The sequence below is a fragment of the Equus caballus genome, chromosome 29 (genome assembly GCF_041296265.1).
Source record: "Equus caballus isolate H_3958 breed thoroughbred chromosome 29, TB-T2T, whole genome shotgun sequence".
NCBI classification, from domain to species: Eukaryota; Metazoa; Chordata; class Mammalia; order Perissodactyla; family Equidae; genus Equus; species Equus caballus.
Window position 1 is genome coordinate 39,495,518 of NC_091712.1, and position 14,665 is coordinate 39,510,182.

Below are 14,665 nucleotides of genomic sequence, written 5' to 3' on the forward strand. Positions count from 1 at the left end.
TCCTGTGTGCTAGGTTCTGTGCTAAACATGTATTCGTTTTTTTTTTTTAAAGATTTTATTTTTTCCTTTTTCTCCCCAAAGCCCCCCAGTACATAGTTGTATATTTCTCATTGTGGGTTCTTCTAGTTGTGGTATGTGGGACGCTGCCTCAGCGTGGTTTGATGAGCAGTGCCATGTCCGCGCCCAGGATTCAAACCAACGAAACACTGGGCCGCCTGCAGCGGAGCGCGCGAACTTAACCACTCGGCCACGGGGCCAGCCCCACATGTATTCATTTTTTAATTTGACTTTTGAAACACTTTAATGAGGTAGGGTTTCCATTTTTTAGATGAGGAAACTCTGGCCTGAAATCACCTAGGTAGTAAGTGGCGGGATTGGAATTGAAACCCTAGTGGTTTGATTAGAGCCGGTGTGTACTCGATCACTGTCACAGGCTGATCTCTTGTACCGTGTTACCCAACCTGCCAGGAGAGAAAAGAACTCCCTTGTGGCAAAACTGGTCTTCTAGGTGGTGCTGTTGTCATTTTTCAGCATCTCTGTTTTTAGGAGTTCCCAGTGAGTCTGGAGTGATTTTATTCTCTGCCCAAAATATCCTCTATTGGCTCGCCCAAGATTCCTGGTTATCGTTTTCTATTTCCATCTCTCTCTCGAACAGCAAACACCCCTGGAAAAGACCTTTTGTCCTTTAAGGTGTGCAGCTGTGCAGACGTTTGAGGCAGGATGAATTTGTGTAACTAAAGGGTGGATAGTGTTGTATAGTAAGTGCTCTGTGGAGTTTAGAGGAGGGAGTGTTTGCACTGGGAGAATAGATGAAATGCCAGTAAGTATTCTGGCATAAGTCTGGAAAAGTTTTCTCACCTAAAAAACCTAAGTTGAATTATTTTGTCAATTTCTCTATCTATTTACTTCTTGCTATTAGGGGAGAAAATACTGGGCATAAAATGTTGAAAGACACTAGCCAGAAAGTAAAAAAATACCACTGACAATTGTGGTGAGGTTAGGATTGACAGTTGGGGATGGAAAGGAATGGCTCCTGATTAAATTGAGAGGAGTCAGTGGTATAATCACGGGTTAGAAATTATTTCAATTGGGGCTGGCCCTGTGGCTGAGTGAGTGGGTTTGCGTGCTCTGCTTTAGTGGCCCAGGGTTTCGCTGGTTCGAATCCTGGGTGCAGACATGGCACTGCTCACCAGGCCATGCTGAATTGGAATCCCACATCCCACAACTAAAATACACAACTTTGTACCAGGGTGCTTTGGGAGAAAAAGGAAAAATAAAATCTTTAAAAAAAAAAAATTATTTCAATTATATAAATCTTCTAAATGACCATAAGTTTAATCCAAATAAAGTATTTTGATAGAAATAAGAGTTTAAGAGTTTGAGTAGAATCCTTTTAAACAAAGTTTGTGTTTTTTATTTTAAATTTTTATTCTCTCTGGGAGCTCTTATCTGTATTAATAGCTTCAGCTGCTTCTTTCACTTAATAAAAGTTGAAGGACTTAGCATTTGGCAGTTTTATTTTCCCCTTTTTGATTTAATTTTTTCAAACATGTAAAACATTTACATGACTTGAAAGTGAAAATTATATCAAAGGATGTGTTTAGAATCTTATTCTTATCTACACCACTCCATTTTTTCCATCCTGATACTAATCATTTTTACTTGTTTCTGGTTTATCCTTAGGTTTCTTTTCACAAAAATAAGCAAATATGTGAATGTATATTTTTTAAGTTTAGGTGTATTGAGGTATAATTTACATACTGTAGGATTTACCTGTGTTAATATGCAGTTTTATGAATTTTTACCAAATCACTGCCTTATCAGTGGCTTTCTTATATGAATGGATAGGATTTTCAAGTTGGAATGGCAGACAAGAAAATTCTAGGCAGAGTGAATGAATGGGGTAAGGAAAAGTTTAGAGGTGGGAAGTTCAAGAGAAAGATAAAAACAAATAATTTTATAATTTTAGTAATAGCTAACTTTTTTAACATTATGTGTGGGCATGTATGTACTAAGTACTTTATGCATATTATCTGACTTTATTTTATATAGTCTTTCACTACAACCCTGTGAGATGTGGGTGCTATTATCTTTATTTTACAGATGGGAAAATGAGGTATGTGGGTGTGAAAGAAGAGCTCAGAGTAGCATAGCTCATGACTGGTAGAACTGGTTTGAAGCCAGATTTATCTGACTCTAAAACCCCATGTTCTTTTTTTGTTTTTTTAAAGATTTTATTTTTCCTTTTTCTCCCCAAAGCCCCCCAGTACATAGTTTTATGTTCTTCGTTGTGGGTCCTTCTAGTTGTGGCATGTGGGACGCTGCCTCAGCGTGGTTTGATGAGCAGTGCCATGTCCGTGCCCAGGATTTGAACCAACGAAACACTGGGCCACCTGCAGTGGAGCGCGAGAACTTACCCACTCAGCCACGGGGCCAGCCCCTAAAACCCCATGTTCTTAACCACTGTCTTATATGGTATATAAATAGAGCTTTTTAGTATTTTAACAACTATCACATACCCTCTAATTCTTTTTTTTCTTCATGCTAAACATTTCTAGTTCCTGTGATCGTTTCTCATATAATATGCTATGTAGATGTCTTGGCCACTTTTCTTTGGAGATTCTCTGATTTGCCAAGATCATTCTGTACATAACAGTATTGCAGCCAGACTGGACATAATACTCCAGATGTTGTCTGCTTGCTCAGTGTCAGTGGGACTATTTCTTTCCTAGGACAGTTCATTTCTTTAATGTAGCCTGAGTTTATATTGGCTTTTTTAGGAGCTGTAAATGCTGTTGGTTCTTGTGGTAGTTCATGCCAACTAAAACCTCAAGGTTCTGATAAATATTTGTCGATTGTCAAGTGTTATGTTAGTCAAATCAATGAGAGATATATTTGACCGCTAGAGTAATGTTGAACGCAGATAACGTGTTCAGAAAAGTTTTGAGGAGGTTTCATGAATAGCTTTGAAATGTGCCCAGCAAAACCTTGTATCCTAAGTTGCGTCTTTAGCTTGTTTGTTTATTCTCATTCTCGCTGCTGTGAGGCATCTGTGTGTCTGGAGCGCCTTTGACATCAGCACATCTCTGATCTCACAGAGCTAAGTGAATCTCGGGGCTTGTGGCCGGAGAAGTAGACGTGTCTGCTGCAGCTCGTCCACCCTGAGAATTACACCATGTACCGGACCTTAGGAGTTTTCTTGTGACACTAATTCTACTCCAATTTTTTAAAAATTCTCTAGTCAAATCTTAAACCTATTAGTTAATTGGAAAGCTTTTATAGCTTTTTTATGTGTTAAAAGTCTTGACATAAGTGGCTTTTTTGCGTAAATAAACCTCAGTGTGCAAGTGAAGGAAAGTAAAACCATTTGAAATAAAGTTAAGACACTACTCAGGGGACTGCGTAACTCTGAAAAAGATTTTTGTAAATCATTTCCTCATATAATTTGAATATTCTCTTTACATATTGTGTAAATATATGTACATTCATATATGTATGTATATTCATATATAGTCAGTTTATGAATAAGTCGACTTCTTTTATGTTTACTGCCATCAGACATTAATTATATGGACTGAATATTTTTTGAGTGCTGGCTGTGCGCCAGGTGCCCTTCTAGGTTTGGGGGTAAGGAGGGTTCAACAGAAGGAAAAAAGTAAACAAAAACTGGTTTCCCTGATGGAGCTTAACCTTGGTGGGGACAGGCTGTAAACAGAGAAAAGTATATCAGACGGTGATGTGGTGCTATGGAGAAAGGTGAAAGGAGGCGGGAGCATGGGGGTGATCAGGGAAGGCATCATTGTACAGAAGGAGCTGTTAGCAAAATTATACGGTAGGAGATGTTGTTTGAACCCTTTCGATTATAACTTTTTCAGAATGAGCACTGGATCTCCAAAATGTTTGTAATTGCAATGGTACCTGGTTCTGATGCTGTGTCAGCTAGTAATGGAGACACTAGTTGGTGCCATGCATGGCAGGCCATGGACAAGCAGTTAGAGCATCTCTACTGTGCTGTCAAACAGAAGTCACCGGAACAGCTGTCACTGTCCTTGTGAGGCTTGAGGATTAGTGTGGGAGGGAGATGAAAGAAGAGACAAGAGTGGGAAATTCAAGGAGGCACAGTAGATTTTTATTTGATTTTTAACAAAGTGCTGTGCTAACTCGACAATAAGCTGTCGGTAATAGCTTACATTCCAACAGGCGGGCCCAGCAGAGTAAGACAGCTGAGTTAGAAGTGCCCTGCGGCAGTGACTCGTTTCTTAGCTGTCTTCCTCCTCCCCCTGGCAACTAAACTTGTGTCTTAAGTATGGTGGTAAATAGAATATTTCTTTTTAGCCTTTACTGTGTATGCAATCTGTCCATTTTTTTTTAAAAAATAAATAGTCAAGTGTTATGTTAGTCAAATCAATGACACTTGTAAAATAGTGAAAAAATTAAATGTAGTCAGTTGTCATTAATAGCCTCATGCTGATTTTAATTTTCAGTTTTGTTGGTTTCAAATGTAGTCTTGGGGGGAATCCTGTTAAAAATATCAGAACATTAAACTGTCAACTGACATGAAAGAAACGTTTGAGAGTTTGTTATTATTAAAGCTATAGTTGTTTTTAAAGTAGCCGTACGGTTTAGGAAATGGGGAGAAGGAGACAGAGTCAGTATTTTCGTTTCCTTTGGTCTTGTCTTTCTAACCAGCTATATAATAGTAGTAGGAATACTGACTAGTAGGAAGAGCTGAGAGGTTCTCACGTAGTAGTTTGTAGCTGTCTCCTCATCTGCTTTTTAATATAAAAAGCGGTGAACTCTGATTATCTAGGTATTCATTAAAGTAAATGACTAGCAGCATAATCAACACTACATTTCTTTGAGGTCAATTTGTTGTTAGTCTCTGAGCTTTCTCATTAAATGTCAGAGTGTATCTTAGCATACAGAAAAGGAAAAGGAAGAGCATTGGGAAGTTTGGGCAGTTGGCCGAGTTAGAGATCAGAGTTGTCAAAAGAAGAACATTGCGAGCCTTCAGGAATAATGTTTCTCGTCATATTTACCTTTTATCTAGTAAGAGACATAAGTAGACATAGTACGTTTAAATAAGTACTGGTTATAATTACTTGTAATTGTACTGTAAAATTGAAGGCTCACTCACTGATCTGTTGTGATTATGTCACTTTAAGTGTTGTCCAAACTCCCATCCCTTAAATTGTACCTTGCATTAGAAGAGCCTCAGATAATAACATGGCACCTTTAAACTCTCCTGTCACGCTTTTCACAGTTTTCCTCAGTGTCCTATTGTGAGTGTGTGCTTTTTGAAAAACTCTTTTTTTAGGCTTAATGGGGCTGTTTGAAAAACGTCGCTTCAGAAAATTCCTAGTGTACGTTGCCAACTTTGATGAAAAAGATCCTAGAACATTGGAGGGCATTGATCCTAAGAAGACTGCAATGCGAGAAGTGTATAAGAAATTTGACTTGGGCCAAGATGTTATAGATTTCACGGGTCATGCCCTGGCACTTTACAGAACTGATGAGTAAGTTTTTTTGTTTTTAGATTTATATTTTTCTTGGAACTCCTACTGAATTTCCCAATTCTCCATTGTGCAAGTTCTAACAAAACAAATATATAGTCATGTTACACTATGAAAGAAGAGGTTCTCATTGCACATTAACCTTAGAACCTTTTCAGTAAAATATGAAGGTATTCAAGTGAAAGCACTTCAGAAAAGATTTTAAATCTAACACAAGAAGGAAAACCAAAGCCCTTTTGTAATACTCATTTCCTTTTCTCCAGCTATTTAGATCAACCCTGTTGTGAAACCATCAATAGGATTAAACTTTACAGTGAGTCTCTGGCAAGATACGGCAAAAGCCCATACCTTTATCCACTGTATGGCCTTGGAGAGCTGCCCCAAGGATTTGCAAGGTAAGAGCCCGTATTCAACCTATTGGGTAGAACTGCACTGTTCCTGAACCTCGTCTTCAATGGAAGCATATGAGATATTGTGTACAAAGCAGGATATGTCTGTGAGTAGTGAGATGCTTTTTATTCTTATCAAAGGAGAATTTACATGCAGTGAAACCACAGATCTAGTGAAAAAATTGAGTTGGTAAATGTATAGACCTGTGTAACCAAAACTCCAATCAAGATACAGAACGTTTTTCTTACTCCGGAAAGTTCTTTGCATCACCTCATAATCACCACTCCTCCCACACTAACAACTACATTTGTGATTTCTATCACCATAGATTACTTTTGCCTGTTTTTGAAGTGTATATAACAGGAACAGTATGTACGCGTTTGTGTCTGGCTTTTCCGTAATATTTTTGAGAGTCATCCATGTTGATACATGTGCCAATAATTTATTTGTACAATATTGAGTTAGTATTCAATTATGTGAACATACCACCTTGTCTTGCTAATGGACACCTGGGTGGTTTTCAGTTTTGGGTATTATAAATGAAGCTCCTGTGAACTTTTGTGTAAAAGTGTGTATGGCTATAGACTGTCATTTCTTTGGGGTAAATATCCGGGAGTGGAATAGCGAGTATGTTTAACTTCCTAAGACACTGCCCAACAACTTTCTAGAGTGGTTGCACCATTTTACATACACTCCGCAGTGTGTGAGAGTGCTAGTTTCTCCATGTCCTTGCCAGCGTTTAATGTTGTCACTTTTGAATGTTAACCACCCAAGTAGGTGTGAGATGCTTTCTCATTCTGGTTTAATTTGCGTTTCCTGATTACCTTTTCAGGAGCCTGATGGCCACTTGTGTGATTTTGTGGTGATTGTTTATGTCCTTTGTACATTTTTAAAGATTTGAGTTGTCCTCGTTTCTGATTTGTAGGAGATCTTGATATATCCTGGCAGCAAGTTTTTGTCAGATTATATGTATTAGAACTGTTCTCCCAGTCTGTGGCTTATCTTTTGATAAGCAGAAGTTTTAAATTTTCATAATATATCGCAATCTTTTTTCATGTTTAGCACTTTTTGGGTCCTATCTAAGGAAACTTTGTCTATCTCAAGAGCACAAAGATACTCTCCTGTGTCTTATTTTTTTGAAACTCTGTAGCTTTGGTACTGTGTTCCAGTCTGTGTTCCATCTTGAAATAATGGTGTGTGGGGTGGGGTAGGGCTCGAGGTTCATTTTTTCCCCCATACCACTATTTAGTTGTTCTCGCACCGTTTATTGCAAAGGCGTCCTTTTCCAGTTGTCTAGGGGCCTCTGTGGACAGTGTGTTTTCTTCCGGTGATCTGTTTATTTTTCCTGGCATTGCCGTTGTCCCGCTTATCGCAGTTCTATAGTAAGTCTTGAACTCGGGTAATGTAAGCCCCGGCTTCGCTCCTTTTCCAGACTGCTGCGGCTATCCTAGGTCCTTTGTGTTTCACATACGTTTTAGAACAGGTTGTCAGTTTCTAGAAAAAATGGTTGCTGGGATTTTGGTTGGAATTGAGTTAAACCTATAGATCACTTTGGGGGAGAATTTACCCCACAATTTTTATCTCCTTTGACAGCCCAAGATTCTATCCTGTGGCACCTCCCGTCAGTGAGACTGCACGCTTTTTCTTCTGGTCTCGGTGCCCCGTGTTACAAGGACTGGGGAGGCGGTTCCTTCAGGGGAAGAGCCACAGAAACCACATAAAGGCCTCTGAACAGGAGACATTATTTCATGGTTCTGACTCTGTTTTACAGTTCATGCCTTAATGACTTTTAAACTAACACCTTCTAGAAAACTGAGCAAGTGTATACTGCCTGTAATTCATAAAGATCTAAGAAAGGAGACTTTAGTAGTTGAAACAATTACAAATTATTACTTGTAATTTTCAAAATCTTCTAGGCTAAGTGCAATTTACGGAGGTACCTACATGCTGAATAAACCAATCGAAGAAATCATTGTACAAAATGGAAAAGTGATTGGTGTAAAATCTGAAGGAGAGGTAAGTAGCTTTTACAATTTAAAAAATCTTGTTCTTGTGAAGAAAGTTTTATTATCTAATATGTACTTAATTTGGTATGGACATGGATACTAGATTTCAGACTATATATGGTTTGTTTATAGTAAGTTGGTATTCATAATGACTAGGGACTAGTTATAGATGCTGTGCTTTATTTAAAAAAACAGATCTTAATACTTTGTATTGTGTTGATGCTTCTGTTAAGACTAAAATATACATTATGGATGAGCTATAAATAATGGTAGATATTCTGTATTTACATAGTGTGGGTTGGTGCCTGTCTTCCAAATTTCCATTTAAATTTAACTTTATTTTTACCACTTATAATTTATTCGTTGACATAGGGCTTGGTCAATACTGACCTTTTTATTGTTTATTATTTAATAAATAATGTTAATGACAGTTATTACCATTTATTTAATTTGGGGTTTAGCTGTGGAGATGGCTAGGTGGAGTTTTGAGCAGTGTTTTCAAATGTGAATTGAATATAAGTCATTGTTAATCTTGTTAAAATGCATATTCTGATTCATTAGGTTTGAGGTGGCTCTGCATTTTCTTGCAAGCTTTCAGGTGATGCTGATCCTGTTGGTCTGCAAACCAGATCATTCATATTTCATGAAATAGCAACTCAAGAATAGTTAGAACTACTGAAAAAAGAAACTAAAAAACTAAGTTTAAAAAACTATTTTGGTGTTTCTGACGGCATTCCATTGGTTGAGACCATATAATCTGCACTTACAAGTTGGCCGTCTGAACTTTTATTATTGTTGTATATCTTCTGTAACTACCTTGTGCTTTCAGTATAATAGGCATTTAGGAAATAGGGCTAAATATTTTAATCTGATATCTCAGAAGTCCTTTTTATTGCAGAGATTCACTGCATCCTTCTTTGCTTCACGCAGCTGCTTCCTCTTAGGAAATTTCAAGGCTTTGATATAAAAAGGAAGAAGACTATAATGTAATAATATGTAATTTATCTTGCGATTTAAGTTTTACTTGGCATAGTCTTAAGATGAGAATGATTTTCATCTGTTTGTAATATTAGTACCATTTATAGAACATTTTCTTTTTACTGACATTCACATGTAATGACAGCCCTTAAATACACTCTTTCATTTAATCCTACCAACAACCCTTTGAGGTTGGGTCGAGCCAGGATTTGAACCCTGGTTGGCCCCATTTTAAAACTTATACTTCTGAACACTATGCAACACAGATTTCTTAATATGTGACTAGAATTTGGAATCCATGGATCTGTTCCAGGAGAACCTGTAGGGATTGTTGGCATAGCTAGTTTTAGTAGTTATCTATAGTTGACTAATTGTCTACAGGTAATTTTATGAAGGTAACAGATTATATTCAAGGGACAGTAGCATCAGTATACTGTCTAAAAACAGGTAGACACTGAAGGTTCAGAAGTCTCGAAATGTTGTTACAGATTGCTCGCTGTAAGCAGCTCATCTGTGATCCCAGCTATGTGAAAGATCGGGTAGAAAAAGTGGGCCAGGTGATCAGAGTTATCTGCATCCTCAGCCACCCCATCAAGAACACCAATGATGCCAACTCCTGCCAGATCATTATTCCACAGAACCAGGTCAATCGGAAGTCAGGTGAGTTTGGAAGATCAGCAGGTGTTTGTAGAATTTCTGCTTTGTGTTTCAGCCCAAATTCCTAACTGCATCTGCTCTTATAGTGAAGAAACTTTAGTTTACATATGGGAAACAACATGTGGTGGCCTAGCTCAGAGACATCCTCCGTCACCGCGTTGAAATGAACGCGGCAGCCAGGAGCCCTGACTCGGACTTGCGGCCGCTGCCTTGGACCTCCGTCCACTCGTCTGTAGAATCAAGAGGCTGGACGAGAGGAGCGGTCAGAGCCGCTCCCGGTTTGGACACTGTGTGCCTGTGGAGGTTTAACTTCTTAGTTCACCTGACTTCACTGTGTTTGAGCTGATGACAGTACTGCTTTTGTGTCATTATTTGTCAACTTAATACTTACCTTTCATTTCTATGATTAAGATCACGACTTAGCTCTAAAATCGTAAATCCTAATTTTCTGCTTTAACCACTTGTATTTATTTACTAGCTTTTCCCATCTTTCTTTCTTTTAGAAGCCCTAAATCTTTTATTTATCAGAAATTCAACTTAAAAGGGGTTATCAGCCTTTAAATGGACAGTAAAAAGCTATCTGTATTTATTTTCCATATAAGAACCAGATGATAGGTGATTACTGCGAGAACAAAAGGACTTGGACTAAAGTAATCTGTCGAGGGTTCCCAGGCAGATCCTGTGTCTTTGAAAGTCTACGAAGAGTAAAGGGAGCCCAGTAATTATTTTCTATGTTAGAAATTATGTAGTTAGTGGTATACAGACAAGTAAAATTCATGGAATTACATGAGTTTATTATGCCAACTGAATAGCTTACGCTGATTTGCAATTTTATGTCACTTAAATGAGAAATCAGTACTTAATAAATCCTTTTTAGCTATTCAAAACCTTTCTAAATGCTGGCTTCAGAGAGGAAGACGACCCCAGAGCAGTTAATATGGTTTGCTAGGTTTCCACAGTTAGCTGTGACGAGAACGAGGAAGAGGACTCTCATTTCCGAGTCCAGCAGTTCACTGCTGCGTACAAACTTCATCTCCAGTAAGCTAAAAGTTGCTAACTATTTGCATATTTTATGTATGACCCCATGCCTCCATATAGAACTTAAGCTTAGAAGGTATTGTCTATTCTAAGTAATTTTAATTCACACCTTGATGAAATACAGGTGAAACCTGAGTGTGCACACGTGCCAGCAGTTTATAAACCTTGGCAGTGACAGCATTACTTTTTTTCCAGATATCTATGTCTGCATGATCTCCTCTGCACACAATGTGGCAGCCCAGGGGAAGTACATTGCCATAGTTAGCACAACTGTGGAAACCAAGGAGCCTGAGAAAGAAATCAGACCAGCTCTGGAGCTCTTGGAACCAATTGAACAGAAGTAAGTGATGTGCTCGTTTCTATCAGCTAAAACCCAAGGCTGATGTTGGCTCCGTAGTGGGGTGAACCCCATAACAGCAGCAGCCATTGGCTGTTGTGTGGGTATTGTCTCTACCAATCTCATGTTTTGGGTTTTGAATTTCAGGCAGAGTGGGTGGATGGGTGTGTGGTCAGCTCCCCTGCTAACTTGTTTTTCCCCTCCAGATTTGTTAGCATCAGTGACCTCCTTGTACCGAAAGATTTGGGAACAGAAAGCCAGGTGAGTGTGGCGATCTGAAAAGGGTAACACCGGGCTTTATTGGGAGACATCCCTCAAGAGTCTCAAGTCTTTCTAATTTTTATTTCCAGATCTTTATTTCCCGCACATATGATGCTACAACTCACTTTGAGACAACCTGTGATGACATTAAAGACATCTATAAGAGGATGACAGGATCAGAGTTTGACTTTGAGGAAATGAAGCGCAAGAAAAATGACATCTATGGGGAAGACTAACGGCAGTATATGTCATCTAATTAGGACAAACTTAAAAAATTTGGCAAATGCATATTGTATGAAATCAATATTGTAAGGCCTGCTTTTGTAATCAAAACAGATTGCAGAGCACTGCACCAGTAAATATTCCTCCCCTTTCTAATATCATGTATTAACTTGTTTTCATGGAGTGGCTGTTCAGAATTGGCAGGTTACCACATTCTGTTCAATTTAACCATTACTGGCTTTTTTTCTTCTAGTGAAGGATCAGTTTTAAAAAAACATTGTGATACTGATACAGAGAACTTGATACAGTATTTGTATCTTTTAATCAGTGTAGCCTTTGCAATTATGTGCTTCTGCTGCTCAAGAGCTGGATCAGTACAATTTGCGTGCCATCTGTCCTCTTAACGTTAAGGAGATTCGAAATCGAATATTCCATAATTTGGGACAGCATCCCTAAGTTTTCCCTATCCCTTTACATTTTGTGTCCTGTCAAGTATTATGACAGTGCCCATGTAGCACAGCCACAAGTTTGGTTTATGTGGGCCTAAAATTCTAACCCATCTCCGGACTTTGAGAGTCATTTTGGAGGAAGCCTGTGTGCAGTGTTTTAACCTAATACAACTGATGAGAGCACAGGGGAAGAAACCTATCATAAAGCAGGTAAACGTAGAAGCTTCTTTTGTATCCCAGGTGCGGCTTCTTCAACGGACCAAGCTGCGCTGCAGTATTGACTTGAGAGAGCCTCCACCGTGTCTGTCTCAGAATGGCTCCACATGATTTCTGTACTGCAGAATAAAGCCAAACTCTGGAAACAGCTCCCCTCCACTGGTCTGTCTGTGTGATGTTTAAGGGCTAGTGAGTATCGCAGTGGCCATGACACAGCGGCTCATTTTCTTCAGTAGAGCCAGCACTGATGCTGGGAGAGAGATGCCGGAGTCAAAAGGCGTGCGAGTCCCTAACGGCAGGTGAAGGTTCAAATTGGGCTGGATAGAGTCCCTGCTACCTGGCTTCACTGTGAGCAGACCCCAGATCCGAGTCCTGACGCAGTCTAACTGTGAGACTCCTGCGCACTCTCAGCAGTGGTTTACAACAGGCAGTTCTCCTTTCCACACAGATACGAGTTACCGCCTTCGATGACTTTGCTTACAGCCGCGGTTGTGAGAGTAAGTGAATTCTGTCAGGTGGAATAGGTGCTTTCTTATTTTCAAGTAATTTAAGTTGTCGTTAGAAACTGTTTTTACTGATAACCTCTTTTCCCCTTGATAGTTTTAAGCCTCCCTGTCTTCCTTTAAGGCTGAATATTGATTCTGATAGTTAAGTCTGAAGGACACAGACACAGATGGTCTGTTAAAGAACTTAGGACAATAATACAGATTGTTATTCAGATTGTTTAAGTGGTCACTTCAGCTTAGTTTTCTCACTCGACGGTATCCATTTTTGGCCAGATAATTCTTTATTGGGTGTGTGTGGGTGCTGTTCTGTACATTGTACATTGAGCAGCATCTCTGGCCTCTAGCTACTACATACCAAATAGCATCTCCCTAGCGTGACAACCAAAAATGTCCCCAGACAGGATCAGTAATGTCTCCCAGGACACAGGACTGCCCCAGTTGAGAACCACTGCTTTATCGCCATGATAAGGTTATCAAAAATTCCAGCAAGGCTGTCCCTTCCCTTCCTATAATACTTCAAATTCTGAACTATTAATGCAGGCAAAGGCATAAGCTGGGTTAGTAATAAGTATAAAGAAAAAGTACCAGGATATTTTCATATTCTTCATTGAACATACGTATTTATTGGACAACTAATACTTCTGTGCCAGGCCAGTGGGGCACAAAGATGATAAGGTACAGTGTATGGAAGAGCTCACAGGCTAGAGGAGACCCATTATTCTGTAGCTTGGTTGAGTGTTAAAATAGTTGGAGAAAAGGTGGGAGGGAGGGAAACGATGGCCTTGTGGGTGTTGGAAGGCCCTTTGGCAAGGGGAGATGAACATCTGAGGTACAATCTGAGAGAGTGTCAGGCAGACAGTACCCGGCAGGTAGTAGGTGCTCAATAAATGTTTCCTTGTCCTGAGTAATTTCAAATTAATTCAGTGTGCTGAACATAGTTATGATCCTCTTACTAGATTCTTATCCCTGGGGTAACAATCACATGATTGGGTTTCTAAGCAAGAGCTAGTGTCAAATAATTAAAACTCTGTTAGTTGTCGTCCTCCCGAGAAAACGGTGAAATTGCACTTTTGTTTAGGTAAGAGGTGCACAAAGCAGATGAATGGCTTTTCAAAGGCCTGTAGTAGGGCTGGGTGAGGAGTCCTGTGACGTCCTCTTTCTGTGGCTTGCTGCGCAGTGCGCCTTACTTGGGGGAGGGAAAGCCCTGGGCAGGTCTGTGGGAGTGAGACTGACAGGTCATGGCCTAAGGGCTGTAAGTGGCGGGATGCCTCTGGAAGCTAGTTATTCCTGCTAAGTGGCCTAAAAACTGCTAAAAACATTCCCTACACTTTCAATTTTTGCTCTCAAGTCACTGCAGAAACAGTTGATTTTTAGTTGTCTTTATTTAAAAAATGAAATTAGTTACAAAACCCTTTGCTCCAAATAGATACTATGTATCTTACAAATGTTTTTTGCTTGGTTTTGAGTTTCCAAGATCACAGTAGAAATTATTTCTAACATCATAAATAAATGATTATTTCTTCCTCAGAGGGTTGATTTGTAGTGCATTATTCACAAAAACTAAGTGAAAAATGACAGTTTATAAATTTGTACCATTTTGGAAAAAAATGTTTAACTTTATGTAGTGTTGCTCGAGTAACAGCAAATAAAACCACTCAAGTTTATAGTTTTTACAAGGGTGGTAAAACCTTTAAAGCAGACTATAATAACATGCATTCCATATGCTTATCTGACATTAACATGCAAAAACAAAGCTATTGGTTAAAATAGACTTATTTTTGCTACAATTGAGTAAACATTAAGTTCAATTAATAGCTTTAAAGGCATTCTGTTTAAAATGAGAATAATTTAAAACAATATTTAACACTGCAACCCAAAAGCTAATGGACTACTGTCACTGTGAACAAAGTCAGACATTTTAGCAAAGTTTATAAAAATGAAGGAAGGAAACTTTCCTCCAAGTTGTAGAACATTGATTTTTCAAATATGAGAAGACTCTTCTGTGCGCCTTAAAGTTTTTCAAAGAAAAGGGAAAACACTAATTTGTTGTTGGCATCATTGATATCTAGCCAAGCTGCAGTTGAATCACCTG

The 14,665-nt window shown here is 38.9% G+C and overlaps 2 protein-coding genes across 45 annotated transcripts in view; one reads left to right on the forward strand and one right to left on the reverse strand.

The window, feature by feature from the left end:
* The window catches only part of GDI2 (GDP dissociation inhibitor 2), a 31,869-nt gene extending 19,654 nt beyond the window's left edge, over positions 1-12,215 (forward strand). For all 3 annotated transcript variants that reach the window (XM_070255052.1, XM_023632340.2, XM_023632341.2), the window contains exons 5-11: positions 5,318-5,516; positions 5,777-5,908; positions 7,820-7,919; positions 9,376-9,547; positions 10,778-10,922; positions 11,126-11,180; positions 11,270-12,215. In XM_070255052.1, the coding sequence (XP_070111153.1) occupies positions 5,318-5,516; positions 5,777-5,908; positions 7,820-7,919; positions 9,376-9,547; positions 10,778-10,922; positions 11,126-11,180; positions 11,270-11,416 (950 nt within the window). In that variant the 3' untranslated portion in view covers positions 11,417-12,215. The remainder of the gene's footprint in view (positions 1-5,317; positions 5,517-5,776; positions 5,909-7,819; positions 7,920-9,375; positions 9,548-10,777; positions 10,923-11,125; positions 11,181-11,269) is intronic.
* Positions 12,216-13,936: 1,721 nt separating this feature from the next.
* TASOR2 (transcription activation suppressor family member 2) overlaps positions 13,937-14,665 on the reverse strand; it is a 99,858-nt gene continuing 99,129 nt past the window's right edge. For all 42 annotated transcript variants that reach the window (XR_002804992.2, XM_070255040.1, XM_023632334.2 and 39 more), the window contains one exon: positions 13,937-14,662. Coding sequence is in view for 41 of the 42 variants with exons in the window: in XM_070255036.1 (XP_070111137.1) it covers positions 14,583-14,662 (80 nt within the window). In the remaining variant the exon portion in view is untranslated. The remainder of the gene's footprint in view (positions 14,663-14,665) is intronic.